General features: G+C 41.1%; 2 protein-coding genes across 2 annotated transcripts in view; one reads left to right on the forward strand and one right to left on the reverse strand.

Annotated features, from left to right (window-relative positions):
* The window catches only part of ZDHHC6 (zDHHC palmitoyltransferase 6), a 35,464-nt gene extending 15,032 nt beyond the window's left edge, over positions 1-20,432 (forward strand). Inside the window, exon 10 of the mRNA XM_082308621.1 lies at positions 20,380-20,432. Within this exon, the coding sequence (XP_082164747.1) occupies positions 20,380-20,417 (38 nt within the window). The 3' untranslated portion in view covers positions 20,418-20,432. The remainder of the gene's footprint in view (positions 1-20,379) is intronic.
* On the reverse strand, positions 1,908-18,986 carry ACSL5 (acyl-CoA synthetase long chain family member 5). The gene is made up of 21 exons (XM_082309170.1): positions 18,900-18,986; positions 13,345-13,530; positions 12,677-12,785; positions 11,949-12,013; positions 11,765-11,866; positions 11,333-11,432; positions 9,933-10,111; positions 9,195-9,227; positions 8,916-8,967; positions 8,417-8,490; positions 7,880-7,957; positions 6,814-6,948; positions 6,196-6,330; positions 6,026-6,121; positions 5,410-5,482; positions 4,414-4,502; positions 4,219-4,335; positions 3,620-3,763; positions 2,941-3,042; positions 2,485-2,556; positions 1,908-2,053 (listed from the first exon to the last, which is right to left on the reverse strand). Exons 2-21 carry the CDS (start codon positions 13,498-13,500, stop codon positions 1,913-1,915), a joined length of 2,052 nt encoding a protein of 683 aa, XP_082165296.1. The 5' UTR covers positions 13,501-13,530; positions 18,900-18,986; the 3' UTR covers positions 1,908-1,912.
* Positions 20,433-20,941: the final 509 nt, after the last annotated feature.

Below are 20,941 nucleotides of genomic sequence, written 5' to 3' on the forward strand. Positions count from 1 at the left end.
CTTCAACATCCAAGCAGATCTCTGTAGGGAAGTTTCACTTGATAAAATAAACAAAGTAAAGTAAAGTACTTTCCAGGCACTGCAGCAGGTGGCATCACAGGATTCAGCCTCAAGTTTTACAGATCTCGGTTGCACTTGATTTACTGTCCTCAACTGAATTGCTCATCAGAACCCAAAACCAGTTTCAGTATGCATTTCTTCTTACCTCTCGTTCCGTTTTTTCTCCCCAGTCTCCCCTGGGGAAAAGATTAAGCCATCAGTAACTTTTAAGTCACAGTGCTTTAAGGAAGCATGAGAAAGATGAGCAGTATAGTGACATGCACTTTCAGAGTCTTAGAAACCTTTATAGCCTCAGGTTATGACAAGCACAATAAGTGACACAACAGTTACCTGAAAACATCAAGGTCTTTGTCAAAGCTAGAGATGCCTCGCAGCAAGGGGTGGGTCTTTCCCAACCAACAACTGTACTGGTTGCTTTCATTTTGTGATATCTGACCAAGAACGTTAAATACAGAGAGGAATGGACACCAGCTGTAAGAATCTGGCACAGACAAGGAGAATTGATACAGGAGAGCTACATCTACTCCTCCCCCATGTTACATCCATGTTAGCACTGCATTGCCTTTTGGACTGATACAGCAAACTACTACAGGGACAGGGAGGAACTGTCAGCAGAGACAGCATGCACTGATTGAACACGTTTCTAAAGATAGAGACAGTACTCATCTTGCCTAAATAGTTTTCTAAAGCAGCAGTGTTAACCCCAGAGAATGATATCTAATGCCTTACTTCATGTGATAGGCTGAGCTGGAAGAATGATTTTATGCAAGACATTATTAAGACTTTGGCACATATTGCCTTACTACGAGAAAAGGAAAGTTGAGTAGAGGAGAAACATCTGGTCTGGCACTATCTTATTGCCTCATGGCTTGAGCTGTGGCTGAGCAGTGACAGCATAAGAAACAAGTTAGCTTTTTGCAGCAGTTGTGTTCTAGCTGCAGCTATCTATAACTAGGCAGCAGTAAACCCTGCAGCTGACAATCTGGTTGCAGTAGAGAAACAAGTCACTCACACAGGCTTTGGTTTGATTGTGCAGTTACAATTTATTGCATCTTATATCCTTAGGAATGACAGCTAAAGTTTTCCACTTATCAGGCTTAAATTTGTAAGCGTAGAGGCTTTATAACTGCCATTCCCTTTGAGAACGTGCAAAAACTGATCCAGTGCCTCCCATACTAGAGTATAAACTGTGTTTGCTGTAGACACATGCACTTTATAAACCAGTTGATGCCAGACTACTCATTTTCATTAAAAACATCCCATACTGTGTGGTCCAGGGCTAGGAACAGGAAATTCACTTCTGTAATTGCTGAACAGATGTTAGCTCCAATTCATATTGTGAGAACTTGAGTTGAGATAGGTTATAGCATCCTGAGTGGAAACTGAAGTGTTATTTTGCTGCACTTGGTTTTTGAGCTATCTCCCCCCCCGCCCAAAACATGCAACTGCATGAGAGTTCAGTCTGATTGCAGATCAATCCACAAAATGTAGCAATATGGAGTTCATAGTTGGAGCAGGAAAACAGGATTTGCTTTTGACAGTGAGAAGTGCAAACAGCTGCCTTGTAAAGGCTGAGGCTCTTGAGTGTTTTTGTGCTTCATTCACAGTCCAAGGAAGATGAAAGTTCTGGCTTTGCCTAGACAGCTGATGCTTAGTCCTGCAAGATGCAAACACTGCCAGTTGTCAGTTATACTATAGCCAACTTCAGCTGAAAGTAATTTTTTTCAGGATACCAGAAACAATATATTTATTTTCTCCTTGCTCCCCTCCACTCATGCGTGTGTTCTCCATAGGTCATGTAGTGTCACAGACTCATTTGGATACTCCATGCAGTTTAATTTAAATTAACCACTTATTCCTGCCTACTTGAATAGAGGTCTTCAATCTGCTTCTGGAAGAGTTTAACAAGCTCTGCTCGCTTTGCCTTCAGTGTTGGTGTCAAGAGTCCATTTTCTACAGAGAACATCTCTGTGTGGATGTACAGGTCTTTAACCTATTAAAAGAAAATAATTTAGCACATGACAATTACTTACACAATTACTTAGAGGACAAACAACAGTTCTTCCCAGCTTCCTTGAGCTCAGTGCAAGAACTCAGTCTCAGGAGCTCCAGTAACTGAACTGTTTTTTGATGCAAATCAAACTCCTTCTGGCTGACACAGCAAGAGGATAGGCTGGAACTACAGTACAGCTCCTGCAGCCTGTGGCCATCACATGGCAATTGCTGCTGTTGCCCAGTACAGCCACCTGTCTCTTGGTCAAAAGACAGGCAGCCAGTCAATGTTTCACTGCCTGCTTCAATCAGTTGTCCTGGGCAGCTGTCTTAGGTCCCATCCTGGCACAGTCAGTAACAGGAATGCAGACTTCCCAGCCATTGCATTAGCAACACAGGTGCTTGCGACAAGCAGGATTTGGAAGTACTCACTTGTTCAAAAGATTTAAGACCAGCCTCCTTCCCCAGTCTAACCATATCTTCTAGAATAGCTTTCTTCACTGCCTAGAAGAAAGAGAGCAGGAATAGAGTGGGTAAAGCTGCCATTTTGTGATTGCAACTCAGGAACATACCCATTGCCCAGTCAGTGAAAACTGAGGTTGGCAAGAATACATGTACATATTTCAGTATTTAAGATTTCTCATATTAAGGCCCCTACAAGGTTGTGTCTTCTTCTCATTGGAAAAGAAGCAGTGATAGCCCTTGAAACATCAAGGGACACCTATACTTAGTTCCAGTTTTTACTTTAAGGCTGCTTGCATGATTCTCCCAGCATTAAGGCAGTTAAATTTGCAAAAAAGGTGGGTAAAAATGAAGTCAAAGCAATGCAAGACTGGACTTCAGAATTAAATTCTACCTATAACCCACTAAAAAGGTAAAGCCACTCACTGGATTTTTGCACATATCTTCATAGGAACCTTTTATTCCCAGTTTTGCTGCAAATCCTGGAAGCGTCTCAGGATCAGGAACCACTATCCCTATTAGAAAAGACTGAAAACAAGTAGAAATAGTCATGTTTAGACCAAGATAAGGCATCTGAAATAACTTTGATTGTCTATGTGAACTTGATTGTGGACAGTATCTCTATACTAAGCCACATCTACATCTCCATCTCTTTCCAGAATTTGGAAGGTAGCTACAAGGACTTTGAAGTCACTTATCTGAGTTCTGACAGCAGTTCAGAGAGCAGTTTGTCCATTGTGTGTGCTAAACACTACAGCAATTACTTTTGGCTGGTTTACAGATTTGCTCTGCTAGCATAGGTGGCACCTCTGTGGCAAAGGAATGGAGAAAGCGTACAGAGCTGGCCTGACATACAAGTACCATACAAGTATGTAAATAACCTTTACCAAACTTGCAACTTCATTCCAAGATCTCCTTTTCTTTGGTGTCAAGAGGGAAGGCTATAGACAGCCTAAAAACTCTGAAAGGATATTCCTATAAACATGGCACTCTTGGGAATAGATCTCGTTCAAGGATGCTTGTATATGCATCCGCTTGTGTCCTGATCTTCCAGAACTCATTGCGGGAGGAACCTTGCAGGATGCTCGCTCCTAACATCACTTACCCTCAGGCTTTCCCCATGTACAAAGACCTGGGCTACAGGAGCACTTCTGATATAGACATTTTCTATCTTCTCTGGAGCAATGTATTCTCCTTGTGCAAGTTTAAATATGTTCTTCTTCCTGTCAATGATCTTCAGTGTTCCATTCTAGAAGTCAAAGGTAGAGGCCATTAGTTTCAAGTATCTGCCTTGCTTCTATAAGAAGCAGAAGATAATGGGTTTGGCTTTGTTGCATGAAAGGCACATGCTAGCCTGGAACTGGTCTTTGCTCTCTACAGAGAGAAGGGGCGCTTTGTCTAATTTCTCCAGTTAGCTCAGGACATGATTAGACAGCTCCTTTATTCTCCTCTGACAGAAAGCAAGACACCTTGTTGTTCTTTGTTGTGGAAGTGACATAGTCTTAACTACTGGCCTAGCAGGTGTTATTTGAGATCTTGTAACCTAATTGATCTTTGGAGCTTTGCCTGGAGTTACTTGGTGAATGATAACAAAATACCATGTAAGGCTTTTATCCTAGAATTCACTTCACTAGCTTTTCAGATTACTGTAAAATAGCTAAAAATTCACATTCGAAGGATGGTTTGTATTAAGCAATTACTCACTGGCAACCATTTCCCTATGTCTCCAGTGTGGAGCCAGCCATCTTTATCAATTGCTTCTGCTGTCTTCTCGGGGTCTTTCAGGTAACCTTTGAACACATTTGGTCCTTTAATGCAGACCTATAGCAAGCACAGAACATTGTCAGTCACCAAGTCTCATGTTTCAGTATTTCCTGACACACAGAAGATGGTACCTACCTCTCCTTCATTGTTAGAAGAGAAGTAGTTCATTTCTTCCACATCATCTAGTTTTATGATATTACAAGCCAGAGGGGCTCCAACATGGCCTAAGCGAGAGGAAAAAAAAAATTAAAAATGGACAATTGTGTTTTGGAGATTCTGCTAGCAGTTGGCCCTGTTTGATCTAAAGCTAGAAAAGACTAGGTCTTGAAGTGAGATGGGAGAACTCAGGTGCCCCCTAAATATGAAAGACTTCAGTGACAGTAGATACTAAATGGCTCTTTGTTCACTGCTTTAGCATCAACCAATACTGTTTAAAGGAGACTAACACCAAATGTTCAAGAAAGTTATTGTAATGCCATTTTCAGACAGTTAATGCAGGATAAGTAGCAGCTATGTCTCAATGCTTAGAGACATTTATTGGCGTAATCAACCACACCAACCATGTACCACACTTGCCTCCACAGAATTCCCTCATAGACCCTGATATTCATTTGCATTTCATCCTCATTATGCTCTGCAGTTACTGTGTTCTCAAAGATGGTGACTTGAGCTTGAATTTAGAATACCCAATATTTAAAACACCCTTGCTAAAATGAAAGCTAAATCTTCAAGGTCAGATAGTCCTTCAGGAAAATAGTCAAGTATCATGTCTGATATTTTAGTCATAATTCTTTGAGTAAAATAAGTTATTTGGGAGCTAAAGCTAGTTTCTTAAAGCCATTTGGGAAGTCCTTATCCAGTTTGCTCAGCTCTGTACAGACACTCCTTTCCTGTACACTGGGACAGGGTCTAAGCTGACCTATGTCACTTTACACAAGAGATCTTCACCTACCTGAGTCAAGAATTTTGGTACCTATTAAGCATACAGGTGACTGTTGCTACCAAGAATCACTTTGAGCTTAAGTACCCAGGATTTAACTTTCATTGAACTAAAAGCAGTAGAGCACCTATGCTTGAGTGCCACTTTCTGTTGACAGCTGTGGGAGAGTTTCCAAGTCTTGGCTATCATACCTGTTGTCCAGTCTCCAGGCATTGAGAAAGTGCATCCAGCTGAGCATTCAGTCTGGCCATAAGCTTCAAAGATCTGTGGGAGAAAGGATGAATATTCTTTGAACATCAAGTCCTTGGTGTGAAAGAGCGTAGTTTCAACTATGCCTGTGCTTAAGTCTTCTTCTTAGGAAGGAAGCCAAGACAATCTTAGCCTTTAAGACTTCTTGGTCTTATTGGTGTAACCAGATGTTCTTCAAGTTCACCTATCCAAACTTGCTTTGGTCACCTCATTCTCTGAACTCCGTTCTCAAATGTATTGCATTGGGAGCTCACTGACTGTCAGGATAAGCCACAAAGCTCAGAGGCAGCTGCTTGACTTTGAGTGCAGCATGTTCCTATTTCTGCTGCTTTATTCCTCTTCGCAGAGCCTACAGAATAGTTTTTTTGTAGTGTAGTTTGAAGCCAGCCCTGCAGAATTTTGTTCCTGTTACAGTTAACTCAGATCAAGCAGCCTGTAAATACTGAAGACTGACAGCAATCTCCCCAGGAACAAGCTGGGCTGGACCACAGCTGTATCATTGGTCACTTATGTGGGCATCATCAAACAGGTCTTACTTTAAGAAAAAACTCAGCTTACCTGACAGCCCAATGCTGCTCTAAGAAATGTCAGGACAGAGGGAGATATAGGGGCTGCACCTGTTACCATTATACGCATTCTTCCACCCATGGTTTCCTACAAGTGAAATAGAAGCCATCAGATCCTCCAATACTGCATTGCTCAGCTTACTTACACTTGGAATAACTTACCTGAACTTTTTTGAAGATTAGCTGATCCCAAATGCTGTCATTTCGAATTATGCCCTGTTTTATTTCAGCCATCTTCATAATCACAGCAAACTTTAACAGGCAACGTTTCACTGGGCTCTTTGCACCACTTTGTATCTGCAAGGAAAAGTATTGGTGACTCTTGGGTTTAACTCACATCTGTACTTCCAGTTCTTGCTTTGTTAGGAGGCACCACATCTTACTTTGATGTTCTAGGGTCTGTCTTCACTACTGCCATGGTCTAGGCGATGAACCAAGGGGCAGTACTAATTTGTGTTACTGCTGACATACTTCAGACATAGCTTTGAGGGACAGGGGTCCTTCTAGCTTTGCACTTGCTTCATTTGCATTCCAAAAGTAAACAAACTTTTTGTCTCTGAACAGCAACAGACTTAGCCCAGTCATGACTGGATACACTGCTCTTATACTCCAGGTCCCAGAACTCTCTCCATCTCCTCAGAAAGGATTTTAAAGAATTCTTCCTGCTAAGGACTAGTTAACTAGTGGTGATGTTATCATGCATTCAGTATTAATTTAAACTTGTATGCTTGCTTAGATACATGAACACGAAGATAATTTAGCTAAAAATTGCTCACATACCTTGTCATATACTCTGTTGAGCAGTCTTGGTACAACTGGAAATACCGTTGGCTTTAAGGCTTTCATGTCATCTGTTAGCAACTTGATGTCTCCTTGGAAGAAGCCTACTTTTGCTCCACAGCTGTAGACCACAGTCTAAAAATTGACCAGACTAAGCTGAGTGAAGGATAATTTTTAGCTTCATTAGCCATAATTATTTGTCTATGGAAAGCAGCATGATTTCCAGTGCCCAGTGGTAGGAAAGTTCTTGTGTGAATAGGTTTTGAGGAAATACAGAAGGCTATCATGCCTTTTACTATTATTTAATTGATAGAAGCTCAGATGAATAGATTAAGTTCTGGCATGCAACTTTGATTTGTAGTCCACGAGCACCACAAAACAAAGTTTCATGTTATGGTTGAATACAATTAATATGAGCTTCACCACATTTGTAACTGCTGTTCTATTTTGGTATCTTTTGAGATAGATACCTAAAAATTTAAATACAAGGCAATAGAAGAATTTAACATCTTGACACGGAATAGGACAAGACACATTCTCCTTTAAATACTGGGTTGAGAATTGAGGTTAAGAGACTGTTCTGGAGACCATTACATGTAGAAGAGTTAGAACCTGCCACAAGGTTGCTAATGTTCCCTGTAGGAAGCGTTCCTTACACAACATGCTGGAGGAAGGGCATTAATTGGAAGACTAGAACTTCAGTTTAGGAAACAGACAGGCAGGATGACACAGCCCAGCAGAGTAAACAGCGGAGAACATACCACTGCTTACCTCCAAGTAGTAAATCTACTGGTCTTAAACTGCTTCCTCATCATGTATTAGCTTTCACTGTGTTTGACTAAAGTCTTGATGCTGTTGATTTCCCTTGCTTCATTTAAGAACAAAGCTTCATTTAATGAATACAGTAGCCATATCTTGGAGAAGTAACTAGGCATTATTTAGTCAGTTCAGAGGTTTTATTTTAGGTAGGTGGTCTTAACCAGGCTTCTAACAAGTGTTACTGTCTGAACTAGTTCATACATCCAAGATCTACAGAAGCTTAGTAGCATGCACACAGTCTACTTACCTGTACAACTCTCTCAAACATGTGAGCCAAGGGAAGATAGGATATGGTGATATCTGAACTTGTACACTCAACTGTGTTCTAGAGGGGAAAGAAATAGAAGTAGGTTAGCACTCCCTATGCCTGCTTGAGTTACTCTTCAGGAGAAAGCAAATAACATTTGGATCAATTTGAGTACTTTGAAATAGACACTTCAAATGACTGAAGCAACTCAGGCTGATCCATCACCTCTTCAAAATTTGCAGCTCTAAGTCAGCCATGCTAGATCAAGATTAGTTTTATGTTTTGGCAAGACTTGAAATAGGGTAGTTTAGTACTCTTGGCATTTAGGACTGCCTCATTCTAGAATAACTTCTATGTAGAAGTTCTTGTTTAAGGTTAAACCAAGTTTCTTGCAATACTATTGTCCCATTGAAATATGGGCACTTAGGAAAGCATGAGTTTGCTGGGAGTGAACGGTTTGCAGAAAATGCCCACATTAAAGCTAGTTTCATGACTGAGTGACATATAGCCTAGAGATCACCATTAGCAGTAGCTTACCTCTGTGCTTCTAAGGAAGGCAGCAGCATTTGCAACAACATTTTGATGTGTCAGCATGGCTCCTTTGGGGTTACCTTTGGAGAGATTGAGCAAAGTCAGCTGTGGCTCTGACTGCTTCCGCTGTCAGTTTCCCATGTCTTGTTTGGCTCAGTTTGAACTATCTTGGTATTAGGCTCAGTCATAGCATGCATTGTCCTAAGAGATCACAAATATGCCTCATCTTGAGCACTTTCAGCTATGGATATTATATAAAGGAAATGTCTCTGAAACAGCAGAGTAATTAGGAGCAGCATAGATAATGCTGAAACAAGATGTTTCTCTAGCTCCTGTGGATTAGAATACAGACAGAGTTAAACAACTAATCTCTTTAACATTAAGACTCTATATTAGGGTCAGACAACATGAATTTGGCAATTCTTCCCCCCAGCGCCAAGAAGCTTTGTCTTAGTGTACTTGACTTGTAGTTTTAGTGGGGAGGCATCAATATATATTATCTTACCTGTGGTTCCACTTGTAAAACATACGATGCAAAGATCTTCAGGCTTAGGAGGCTAGAGGGAAAAAGCACATAAAGGTCAAGAGAGTAAGGATTATGATGTTGCTTGTCAGTATTTACATACACATCCTGAAGTGGGATGAACCAGGAATTCTGTTTGGAAACAGCAAGACAAGACAGATACTAAAATAATCCTGCCAGCCTCCTCTACTAGCAGCATGGCAAGTGGTCTTTTCAGAGACTAGTTTTGCAAGTTTATAACTGTTCCACAGAGATACTTACAACTGGTTCTCTGATGTTGTTTCTTCCCAGCTCCTGTGTTAGAGAGAAAACGCAGCTTAACAATTGCAACAGAAAGATGTGTAACAACAATAGATGAATAGGTAATTGCATTTCAAATGCAACACTTGTTTTTACTTTGCCTCTTGATACTCTGTCTCATTCAGAGAGACATGTTGGTCTTCCTGAATTTAAGACACACAACTTGGAAAAACTGACTCCTGGGGTTGTGGAAAGCATGAATTTGGGTGTGTAGAAAGTGATCAGAACTATTTAAGGAATTTGGAAGTCCTGAGTGGAGATATTTCATTTTATTTGATGTAGGCCACATCTCTTATACTTTGCATTTATGCATCATATCTGGAAGATTAAGCCTAGTATTGGGATGTCAAAGCAGCCAGTAATTTGCACTGACAGTTTCAATTAGACTCAACTGCCAGCTTAGAAGCCTGAGAAATCCTGTTACAACTGCACCACGAATTAAGCTAAGGAAGTCTTCAGGTTAATGCATACTGACTGTCCACAACACATGGACACAACTTTAGTCAATGGTTTGAACTCTGCAAGTCCATTTGGCTAAATATATCAAGTTTCAAAATGACTGTTCATCAAGATCTCAGGTACAGGTGTGATAACTGGATAATGCTTACATTAAAGTGTCATTATTGCCAGAGAAGGTCCAGATGTCTAGCTGGCAAGGTATTTCTCTGCAAGATCAAGCAGAAGCCTTTAGTCACCTACCTCAACCTCCTCCAGTGCTAGAATTTCAACTCCCACTTTAGCTCCTCTGTCCTTGAGCTCCTTATCAAAGAGATCCATCAGAATGATAGTCTTCAGACATGGGGTCTCTTCTTTCTCACAGTTCTCAAGCAAGACCTGTGCTTTCTCGGGCTTGTCACAGATCACTATGCTTATGTCAGCTACAGAAAAGAAATTACATTTCAGAAGTCTGTTTAGAATACATGAGGTTAGTGAGTGACAGCTCAGTAGCACATACATTTAGAACATAGCATTGGTTTGTTCCAAAGCCATTTGCATTTGTTCATATGGATTCAGTGGCTGGCTTACAGTGCTAAGAAGGTTCCTCCTACCATGGCCAACTGACTGGGCAAACTTGAGATTCTAGCTGTACAAAGTAAGGGCAAATGCTGAGGAATTGAAGACAAATATCTTCAATCACAGTCAAGACAGGCATTTAAACTTTTGATATTGCCATAAAAGTTCAGAATTGTCCTCAGGTTTAGCCATCTTCCTTAAATCTTAAGAAATTTAGACCTGTTTGAAAGAGGTAGTTAAAATTCTTGAGTTAATGCCTCAGCTTCCCTGCATGTGCAAGAGAGTTTTATGTAATTACAAAAGCATTTTCCATTAAATGAGGCAGAGGAATTGGATTTGCCTGAACATGCCAGTTCCTCATTAGTCTAGTAAGTCACAGCTGTGTAGTTCCAAGGCAAGACCTGTTTGCAAGGTTCACCAGCATAACTGTTGAAGTGATTTTGCATGGCAAATCCTGTTTATGGGTTGGATCCCAGATTGTTGTGACAGCAGTGGATATTTTTTTTCCCCCATATCTTCCCTAAGATGGGGGGGAAGAAAATTTGAAGATTTATTCAAGCTTCCTCAACAGTTTCTTCCATGACAGCATGCTAGTTGTTGCTTCTGTAGAACAACAGGCCCTAACCAGATAGATTAAACAGATTTAGGCGTATCTTTACCCCTCCCTCCTCCACTCTTTACATCCTACAACTTTAAATCAGAAACACACATCTAGTCTAATTTGCATGCAAGCCTGTCTGCATTGTCTGATATTGTTTGGCAGTGTGGGAGTTCAAGATTGCAAAACCTCCAATAGCAAATAGTTCAGCGCTCTGATTGCAGGATGGTCCACAGGATCTAGCAAGTCTTCAGTGACTTGCACTCAAGACATTAGGAGACATAGGGAGCCCAGTGGCTTCTTCTAGGCATTGAACCATGTCCCCTGCAAAGCAGCTTCATTTACAGAAATTAAGTGTCTATAAAAGTGTAAGAGCAGTAAGGTTAAAGCTACTCTGATTTTTGCATCAAATTCCCTTGAACTTGAGCCTTCTCAAAACAAAGCTTCTTAGAGAAATCATTATGAAATAGTGGAAGTCAATATTTACCTTTGTTAACAATATATACAATGGCCTCTGGCCCCAGAGTGTCATAGAGTGGAACAGCAACCATTGAGTAAGTGTAGCAGGCATACTCTGAAATGATCCACTGAAGAGAGAAAACAGTACAGCTAAGGAAAACTAGCAGCTCGCAAGGCAGGATTACCTACAGATTTCATACAGCTTGACTAGCCCATGCACACATTAGTAGTGGGGGTTGTGTAAGGAGCATGTCTATGAGATTCTTAGAGTAGCAAGGGTTCAAGATCATTGTATTACATGTCTGGCATGGTATGTGCTCAGTCAGTAATAAGGGAACTGGGAAGGGAAAAGCCAGTTGTGATTGTTCCTCATGTGGCCTCAAGCTATTTAAACACAGACCCTCCTCTCTCCCCAAGGTGTCAGAATATTTTGGGAAAGAATATTCAATTTTTTGCTTACCTCTGGCCTATTCTGAGCAAAAATGCCAATAAACTGGTTTGATGATGGTTTGCATCCTTTTTGCAGAAGCCCTGATCCCAGGTATTGAGCTCTGTCCAAAACCTGTAAGATAGTTTTCCCCCACTTTAGTGTTACAAACAAGACGGTATCCCAAATTAAATCATCTGTCATGTGCAGTACTCACCTGTTTATATGTCAGCCACTGATAAGGCTGGTTGGGTTTTCTGTAGCCTAAACAGCTGCCATTTCCTAATGGAAGAGTTCAGAAAAGCAATTGTAAAGCTCAGTACTGAAGTTGCATAGCACTTGAATGCAACACTAAGTAGGAAATATTTTCAGTCAGACATCAAGCTAACTGCATGGAGTATGGAAGTGCACAGTGTCCATCGTTAAGCACTCTGCCCAAACCAAGATTGTAGGACTGTTGGCTTTATCCTTACAAGCAATACTTCCAAGATCTGGTGATATTTTCCCATTACACAGCCCACGTGAGATTGAAATAGCTTGCAAGCTATCACATATTTCAATGCATGGGACCCCTGAACTCACATATGCACAAATTCATGCCTGTTGTAAGCAGGCAGTAATTTTACACTAAAACCCACATCATAAGACAAAGCACAGGTGTTTCCCCCCAGCTCCCTCTGATGCTTAGTATCTGCTGACTCTTCACTGAACCCTACCATCTTAAGTGTCTGATATTTGTTCCTGCCCAGTCTGCCAACTAAGACTACTTCTAAATCAGTGGGGGAAAAAAAATGGTCACTTGTCACTCCACCCCACAGAGGGCTAGGAAAGCTTTTGCTAGCCTGAATTATTACTGCAGACAAGAGGCAAGGCAAGGCAAAAGAGCTTGGAATAATTTTATTTACTTGTGATAGGCAAGTACTAACTAGCAGATGCAAAGCTTACCAGAAACATGCAGTCCTCTCTGGAAAACTTCATACAAGGTTTTACCATCTTCAAAGTAATATGAAAGCAGGTTATTATCTGTCAAGAGTGCACCTCTTCTGGCTCCTCCCTAGGAACAGAGCACAGTTATGAAACAGTGCAGAACAGATGCCATGTCATTTGTTCCTCAGCCATTCTCCCAGCAATCCCCTTTAAAGCATTTCAATAGCATTGCATTGTTAGGGAAGTCTCATTTTCCTTCCTGATTTTCATCTATTCAGTCATTAGTCACATGCAGAGGAATTTTCTAGATGGCTTAGATTAATATTCAATTACAGGTTATTAGAGAGACCTTGACAAAGATTGAGTGCTACCACTTGCCTAGTTACATGAAGTCTAGCACCAGCCTCAAAGCTGATGCAAAGCATTTAGAAATACCGAAAAAAGTCAGTGACAGCCAAGGCCATCTGATAAAAAGCCCACCTAACCCTGTTGGCAAGAGCTGCTGTTTCTTACTCCTAGTGTCTTAAGACTTCCCTTCTCCCCACCGTACTTTTGAGTTGTACACCTGGGAGGGAAGGCTGTGTGTATCAGACAGGAGAGTTTCCACTGATACCCAGAGTCAGAATGGATCGGTATTCAGATTAAGCTCAAAAATAGTCCATGCCCACAAGCAGAGTAAGTATTACCTCAATTCCTATTGACTGCTTGTTCAAGTCAACAGGAGGCAAAACAGGTTTTGGCCTGCTTATCACCCACAGGAAGATGCCAGTTCCAAATACAATAAGACTAATCAACGCTGGTGTTGGGAGCGGTGAGAACAAGACTTGAAGTATCCAGATCATTGTGCTGGATCAGTGGAGCCAGAGTTGAACCTGAAACAAACAGGAGGTTTAACAGACATGAGTTAGAAGCACTCACTAACTATGAGCCATGGTTACTTAAGTAGTTTGTTAAGCAATACTATAAATCATTTCAGCGGTTTGCCCCTAAAGAGTCCTGGTACAATAATGAAGCATGCTTATGCAACGCTTTAAGCCTCTTAAGAGATCAAGTCACCTGTCCCCATAAATCCAAATCCATGCTGCATCCACCTCCACAAAAGCTGAAGCCTGATGAAGTCAGACAAGGAACAGATGTCAATTCTTTCTATTCAAGAGTAAAAATCTGCCTGGGGAAAACCAGTATATAATTTCCCAAATTAAGTATAACCAAAAGATTGAATGGCCAAGACAAATCTAGTACAGGTGACGGCTTTTTGTCTGAACCAACTCAGATCTCACCAACTTATCTTTGCTAGTATCTAAATAGCTATGCAGGACATGACACATCACACTTTGCAAGATGAATAACCACACCCTTTCAAATTCCTTCATACAGAATCAAGGGAACCCAGTCAGTAGATAGTATGTCAGCTAGCAACTAACTAAATCCCCGTACAAGAAGAATACCACGCATTCTGGAGCAATGGGCTCCAGTTACCCTTTAAGTCCAAGAAAGCTGAAGGTATTTTCCAAACAGTTAGTAAATTCAGCCAGGCCCCTAAGTCAGAATTTGTGTCTCTGGGCCCAGACTGACCAGAGTTAGCTCACCCATATCTGGTTTATGGTTTTGTAGTTTTCATTTTCCAGTGGCTGTGTTAATCAGCAATCCTAGTGTGTTCTCTGGTGAGAGAAGGCGTGCTTTGCCCGCTCAGCATCTGGATAAGAAAGGGTACCTCAGAGGCTTGTCATCAAGTCCAAGCTGCCAAAAGCATACCACCTACATATCTGAAAAGTACCAACTCCCTAGACCTCTTTCCTACTCTAAGCCTTAGTTACAATGTGCCCTTCAAACTCCTGACCTTGGTTTCATGTATCGAGAGTCCAAAAAACCAATTGTGCTAGAGCAAGAAAGGCAGGAACTGCCCTTGGCACTCTGCTCTGACTGACAGTTCAGTCACTGGGCATATCAAACCTAGGATGCAAAAACCTGCTCTTTCTGCAGCACAGGATCACCCATCTCCACACCCTTCCTTTGGGCCTTTATCAACTGAGCCTGGAGAAAAAAAAATCCCCTAAAAGCAGGTCTGCTGATCAAGTTTACATTCAGGGCAAAGCCACTTAACGGTTTAGGTTCTAGTACTGCTCTGTTTGGAAGACTGAAGATGATTAATAAAGTGAGTTTGGCAATCAGCTGCTCTTCATGATTTATACATTTGCCCTTGTAACCCATTACTGGAGCCGTTAGTAAACAGCATCTGGTTTATGGTGTGAGTCAGCCACTTCCTCTTTTGTTAACATGAACAAGTCACTTTTTTATAGCATGAGCACGGAGGCAGCTTGGTAGAGGCATCTCCACTCTCTGACGTGAAGAGGAGTTGGATATACAAACTTTATTCCTTTAACTCAGAGCCCACTACTACATCCAAGTGACAGAGCAAATCACGTTTGCACCATTCGTACGTTGGAAGCTTAGCTTGTTAGAAGAAGTTGGCAAAACTAGACCTTGGCACATCTATTCTCACATCTTTTTAGAGGGATACCAGAGTACTCATGTTCCCCTGAATTTTGATTAATAACAATCAGCTTGGGCTATTTTCCAGTCTTTTTCCATCCCCAGATGGGCCAAAAGGAGTTTGCACTCAATGCATTTCAGATGCCTCTTCCCTGGACGTGAAATTTTTCAATCATCAATCAGCAGTAAGAGAATAGAGCTATATGGAGGAAACTGAAGAGCCCACACGCCTGTACAGCTGTACCAGTTTTAATGGCTGAAGTGTGCTCTCATGGGTTCATTTTGACAGTAATTTTAAGACAATTTCCTAGAAACCAGGAAGGATTGGTTGCCTTTAGAGTATCATGCTAGAGGTAATAAACAGAACTGAGGATCATGTCTATAGCACCAAGTCCTCTACTATAAATTATTAACACTGCCTAATCAGACAGATCAGTGCAGTTGTCACAAGTAGCTACTGTCTGTTACATAGATTTATTTGACAGAAAATTAACAGAGGACTCTTGTCTGACCTTTTTGTGGTAAGGATCAGAGAACCCACTAACCCCAAATGCTCCATGCAGCAGTAGATAAGTCACTGAAAATCTTTCCATGAGGGTATTCTCATCTCCTCACTGCCTCACATGCAAGGCAGTTCGTGCCAAGACATCTAGGAAGACTGAACATCAGGCACTGAAAGATAATGATGAGCAGAGAACTCAAAGTCCAGAGAGAACACCTGCTCAGGTTGAGAATAGCCTGAAGATGATTAAATGCAGTAAAGCTTTGGCCTTCAGATTCTGAATTGATTCTGCAAATCACATACATAGAAAGAAAGAGAAACCAGACAGTAGTGTAATCCCAGTGTAACCTGATCAGCATCCCTATAGCTTGTCAAGGATGATTTTCAGTTATAAGCCAAACGCATTTTTAATTTAAAGAAAGACCTGTTGCCGAGTTGATCTCTAAAGCCTGGGAAGTATTGCATGCTCATTTGCTTCTAGTTTTTTGGGGGTTTTGTTTGTTTGTTTTTGTTTTTTAATTAACCGTCTTCATTAGCCCACTTACAGCACTGAATGAGATATGCATGTGAGAGTCAAAACCTAACATCCTTTAAAGCTACAGAAGTTAGTGTTATGTCAAAAAAGCACACATAGCTAGATCTTGTTTGCAATACACAAAAAAATACTTTTCATATCTGAAAGACTATTTTCAATTCCCCTACTTTATGAATAGAACAGTGACAGCGTTTTGCTTTTACTTTCCAACCATGTTTCCTCAGATTGGCTTTAGTCACTCCTATCAAAGTACATAGGGTATGTTACTCAAGCTGTGGCAAGAGACTGTCAGCAAATTTGTCTCAATTCCCAGCATTAGGACAGTTGTTTCCTATGGCTAGAGCTTCTACTGTAACTACTTGTCAAATCCAAGTCACTGCTAGTTAATCACCTCTGGTATCCTCCAAAAGCCACTTAACCCTGCTGCTCTCTGCTGGCTCTTCTGCTTTGAGGGGACAGGAGTCTGTACCTGACAGAGTTTTCTGTCCATGGGAAGAGAACAGCTCTACCCTAGATCTGTCCTATGCAGCAACTACAACCAGAGCTTAACCCCCAAATCCAAATGCCCTATGCATACATAATACTTCATCTATAGCAACTGAGTGAAAACTCAGCTCAGTGCAGCATGAGACAAAGCCAGGGCATTTTTGACAGACACCAGCTTCCACTGCAGGGCCAGTCTGAGCACCAGCTGCCTTGTTAAGCGTGTGGCGGGCAGGGGTGGAATGCTTGAAACCCCTGAGTGTCGAAGAGCTGAGCTCCCAGGGGTCAGAAAGATACAAAATGCACAGGATGTCTCAAACCACCCGCTAGTCCTCTTGTGCAATAAGATGCTAGACAGTTAAAGTGTACTTAGGTTGCCTGCCCTGATCAATGGTCAGGGATAAGATGCACTAGGTGCTGGAGTGCAAAGGCTTAGTTTTTATCAGAAGAGATTACGAGGATACCATGTACAGCTTTGAGTTCAGGAGTACATGTTCTCATTTCTACTGTACCCTCTCCCTCACCTCTACAGCAATTCCTTCACTAGCTAGAAGGAATGAAACAGTTATTCTTTATTCTCTCCAAGTCAGGAGATTCTCCCGACTGGGAAGTGACTGAGCTTTGTGCCTCCAAGCACATACGTATGAAGAAAGAAATCAGTGTCATCTCCACCACAGTAGTTCTTTACAGGCAGCAAAGCAACCTCTGCTGCTCGCACAATTTCAGAAGCAATGGTCATGCACTGCCTGGGAGAACGTTTTCTAGAATTATATTCTTTGTCTCAAGGTTGCGTAAGAAACAGCGTGCATATGCTTTTGAGGCGATCATGAGAACTTGTTGACCAGCATTAGTAAGGTAACATTGACTCCTTTCAAGCAGGAAGAGTAGAGTACAACCAACTACACTGGGGTCACTAGTTAGTTAGTTAACCGCCAGTAGCTCACTCCTTACATTTGCTTAGACAGTGCAGCTCTTGCCTGGTGTCGTGCAGATGTGAGCCGCTGTGCCAGTTCTTACTCCTTGGAAGCATTATATCCCATCTTACTGCAGCAAGAAGTCTTGTGTTCTGCAGGGTTTAGGAACATCTAACTTTTAGCATCCAGAGAGAAGCTAAAGTGCAACAGCTCAGCACTGACTGCTGAAAAGAGCCACGTAAAAACCACAAAGCAAAATCCACAGTAACTTGCATTAAGCCTGAGATGATACACTTTAGTTAGGCTTTGCTTTCAGAGTACCTCTTATGAAAGAGAGAGCCAAACAGTTCAAGTACACTTTGATCTCGGCTGAGAAGCACTCTGCTAAGGGGTGGGAAAGAACGAGGCCTCAGTAAGTTACTTTCAGGAAGTATAGTGCTCTGTGGTTTCAGACTGCATGTTACAGGCTATTTCTGGGCCTTGCTCATGAAACCTATTGAACTTAGGCTTTCAGTATACTTAAATAGAAAGAATTTATAAAGAATTTTACTATATGTCTGCTATTACTGTCCCTCCATGAGGAGGGCAATGACACCATGACACTGCTTAGTACTAAAAGTAGTTTTATCAGATAAATTGAAAAGCCAAGCTTTTATTTTTATATCAGGTTTTCTCCTTGAAAACTGCCTACTCAGAAAGAGAGAACATGTTCAACTAGCCCTCAGAAGTTTGGAAAAATTTAAAAAATAGTATAAGGGCTTCTGTTACTGTTATCCTATTAGAGAATACAGGATCGCATTCTTGCAAAACATACATACATCAACACTGTATTAATAGGAAATTATCTCTAGACACACAACAAGCATGGTTTAAACAGCTAGAACAGCTCAACTTGAAAATTCACATAGAACTCCTAAGAGAGCTAGAATATCATCTTTAAGCACTTTACATAGCCACACAGAAAAAAGGTAGCACTAAAAACTTCTAGATACTAATGTCTTTTATCACTACATATTATTATGGCACTTCCATTACGAAGAGCAAAGAGCAAACATATATCTGAACTTAGCCCAGCCTAAGGTTAACATCTGATAGCACGCTACCAGAGATTTCCTAGCAGGCTCCTGAAAAACTCATTATCTTGAGCCCTGCAGCTAATCACTGCACTTGCACATAGGTTACAGTAAAGGCCACATGAGTAACAACAAGCAAGCCCATTAGCAATAAAACAAATAAAAGTAGAATTTCATTACTTATACAGAAAATATTTCAGAACAAGTATAGAGGTGAGAACCAGTAATCAAAACCACCTACCATTTTGAAGATAGGGTGGGAAACCAACCTCTTTTCCTTAAGTAAAAGGGAGCCTTACCAGCACAGTAGCAAACCAACAACAATTAGAGAACACTCATGTTAAAAACTACAGCTAGTTCCCTCTCCCCGATTTAAATATATCAGCAAGCAGAAAAGCATACTGGGAAGGGAGCTTGTAAATGGGAGGAACTTGCATGGGGGAACTGAAGTGGTTAGAAAAAAAACACTGAGGAAGTTGTTGAGTTTTTTGTTTGTTGATGAAAAGAGCTTGAAGTTTACACATTTCTGAAGAGTGAGGTGAAAAGTAGACCAAAACCTCTTGAAATTATATTTATCATTTCTTATTTATAATCTATTTGCTATTAATTTTCTCTGTGTATAAAGCTGCACTCTCAACAATAGCCATTTTCTCCCTGTAGCTGTGTGTACATTAACCTGAGCAGAGCTTTGTAGCCTGTAATACCAACAAAATGCTTTGAGCACAGTATTTCTCACATACTGCTGTAACATACTTGGTGGTGGGCTGGATCCTCATTTTTGCCACTGGTTTTGGTTTATTTGGTTTTTGTGGGTTTTGGTTTGGTTTGGTTTTTTTCCCCAAAAGCTACCTAGTTCTTTCTGCTGTGGTATAGACTTACATATGTGCAATTATTTGCGCAAGGTAACAGTGAATCACGTTTCAAATTTCAGTTTTGTTTCCTGCTATGACAGGGATTTTCTTTATGGTTTTACAGTTGCATTTCTTCGTTTAAAAGTTTATAGCTGCTGCATTTTCCTTTTTTCTCTCTGATGCTTGTCTAATGTAACTGGAATTTTGCAGCAGGTTTGGAGGGGTGGGAAGACAGTAGCTTCACTTGTCTCTCTTCTTTAGTGCTTTGACCTCAGATCTTGGAGTTGTTTTCCCACTTAACAGTTTGCCTATCTATCTGAAAGTTTTTCTATGCTGCATGATTTCAGAATAATCTGCTTAGCTAGACTAACTATAGCTGGGATGGAATAATATACCATGTACTTGCATCTAGAATACAACCTGTCCTGGACCTTGGCTTGCTAAAACACATAGCCTCTACTAATTGCAATTATGTTTTTATTGCTGCTGTAAACTTTATGCCATTCGGGTAAAGCTAACTTAAACTGCAATTGTGGCATTATTTAGCAATGTGGATATACTTTTAGGGAAGCTGAGGCTTAATTCACTGATTTTGCTGTAAGTTTTACATGAAGATGAAAAAGAAATAGCTCGTTCTGCATCAAACTCCTCTGCCTTTCGCTTTGCCTACCCAGACTTGTTCCTGTGACATTTAAGTGAAGCTGAGAGCTTCAGCTTTAATAGTGCCAGTCAGGGTGCACTTATGCTTACAGAAAGAAGGGAAAGAAGGCCAGGCGCCCGGCCCAGCCAGATCCATTATCACCTTCTTTGAGTGCCTCTCTGAGGATTTTCCCCCTTCAGATATCTAGCCTCGGGCTGTTATTTTTCCAGGAGGAAGAGAAAAAGCAGTGAATTTGCCCTGCCTCTGATCAGCTGTTGGGTAGCAATGCTGTGTATCTCAGATGCATTGACTTTGGCTGCGGGTGTGAGAGAACATGCCCGCAGCGCTGTCCTACCTGGCCTGCCAGAAGCCCAGTGTGTGATGTGGAGGTCCCTGAGCTGGTAAGGTTACACTGCATTGCCTGGGCTCAGTGGGTCTCACAGCTCCAACGTAAACTGGATTAAGGGGTGCAGACAGAAAAGCCTTGGATAGGGTAGCTTCTCCTTAATGATTGGTTCTGTTTAATGCTCATAAATTAGAATACAGCTGATGCTCTTTCCCTGGTATGCCTAAGAAGTGACATGTAAATTTTGAGGCTTTTAATTTTTCATACTGCCTCAAACGATCTGAATAAACTCCAGATTTTTATGAGAGGCACAAATCCATTTGTTGCTAGTAATTCTCTGCCAAAAAATAAAGCAGAGTAATGAATAACTCAACCTTTGCTTCTTTTCGTACATGTGTATAAACTGTACACTTGCATCTTTCATACCCATTAGCAAATTAAGATGA

This window comes from Platalea leucorodia (genome assembly GCF_965183815.1).
Source record: "Platalea leucorodia genome assembly, chromosome: 4".
Classification (NCBI taxonomy): Eukaryota; Metazoa; Chordata; class Aves; order Pelecaniformes; family Threskiornithidae; genus Platalea; species Platalea leucorodia.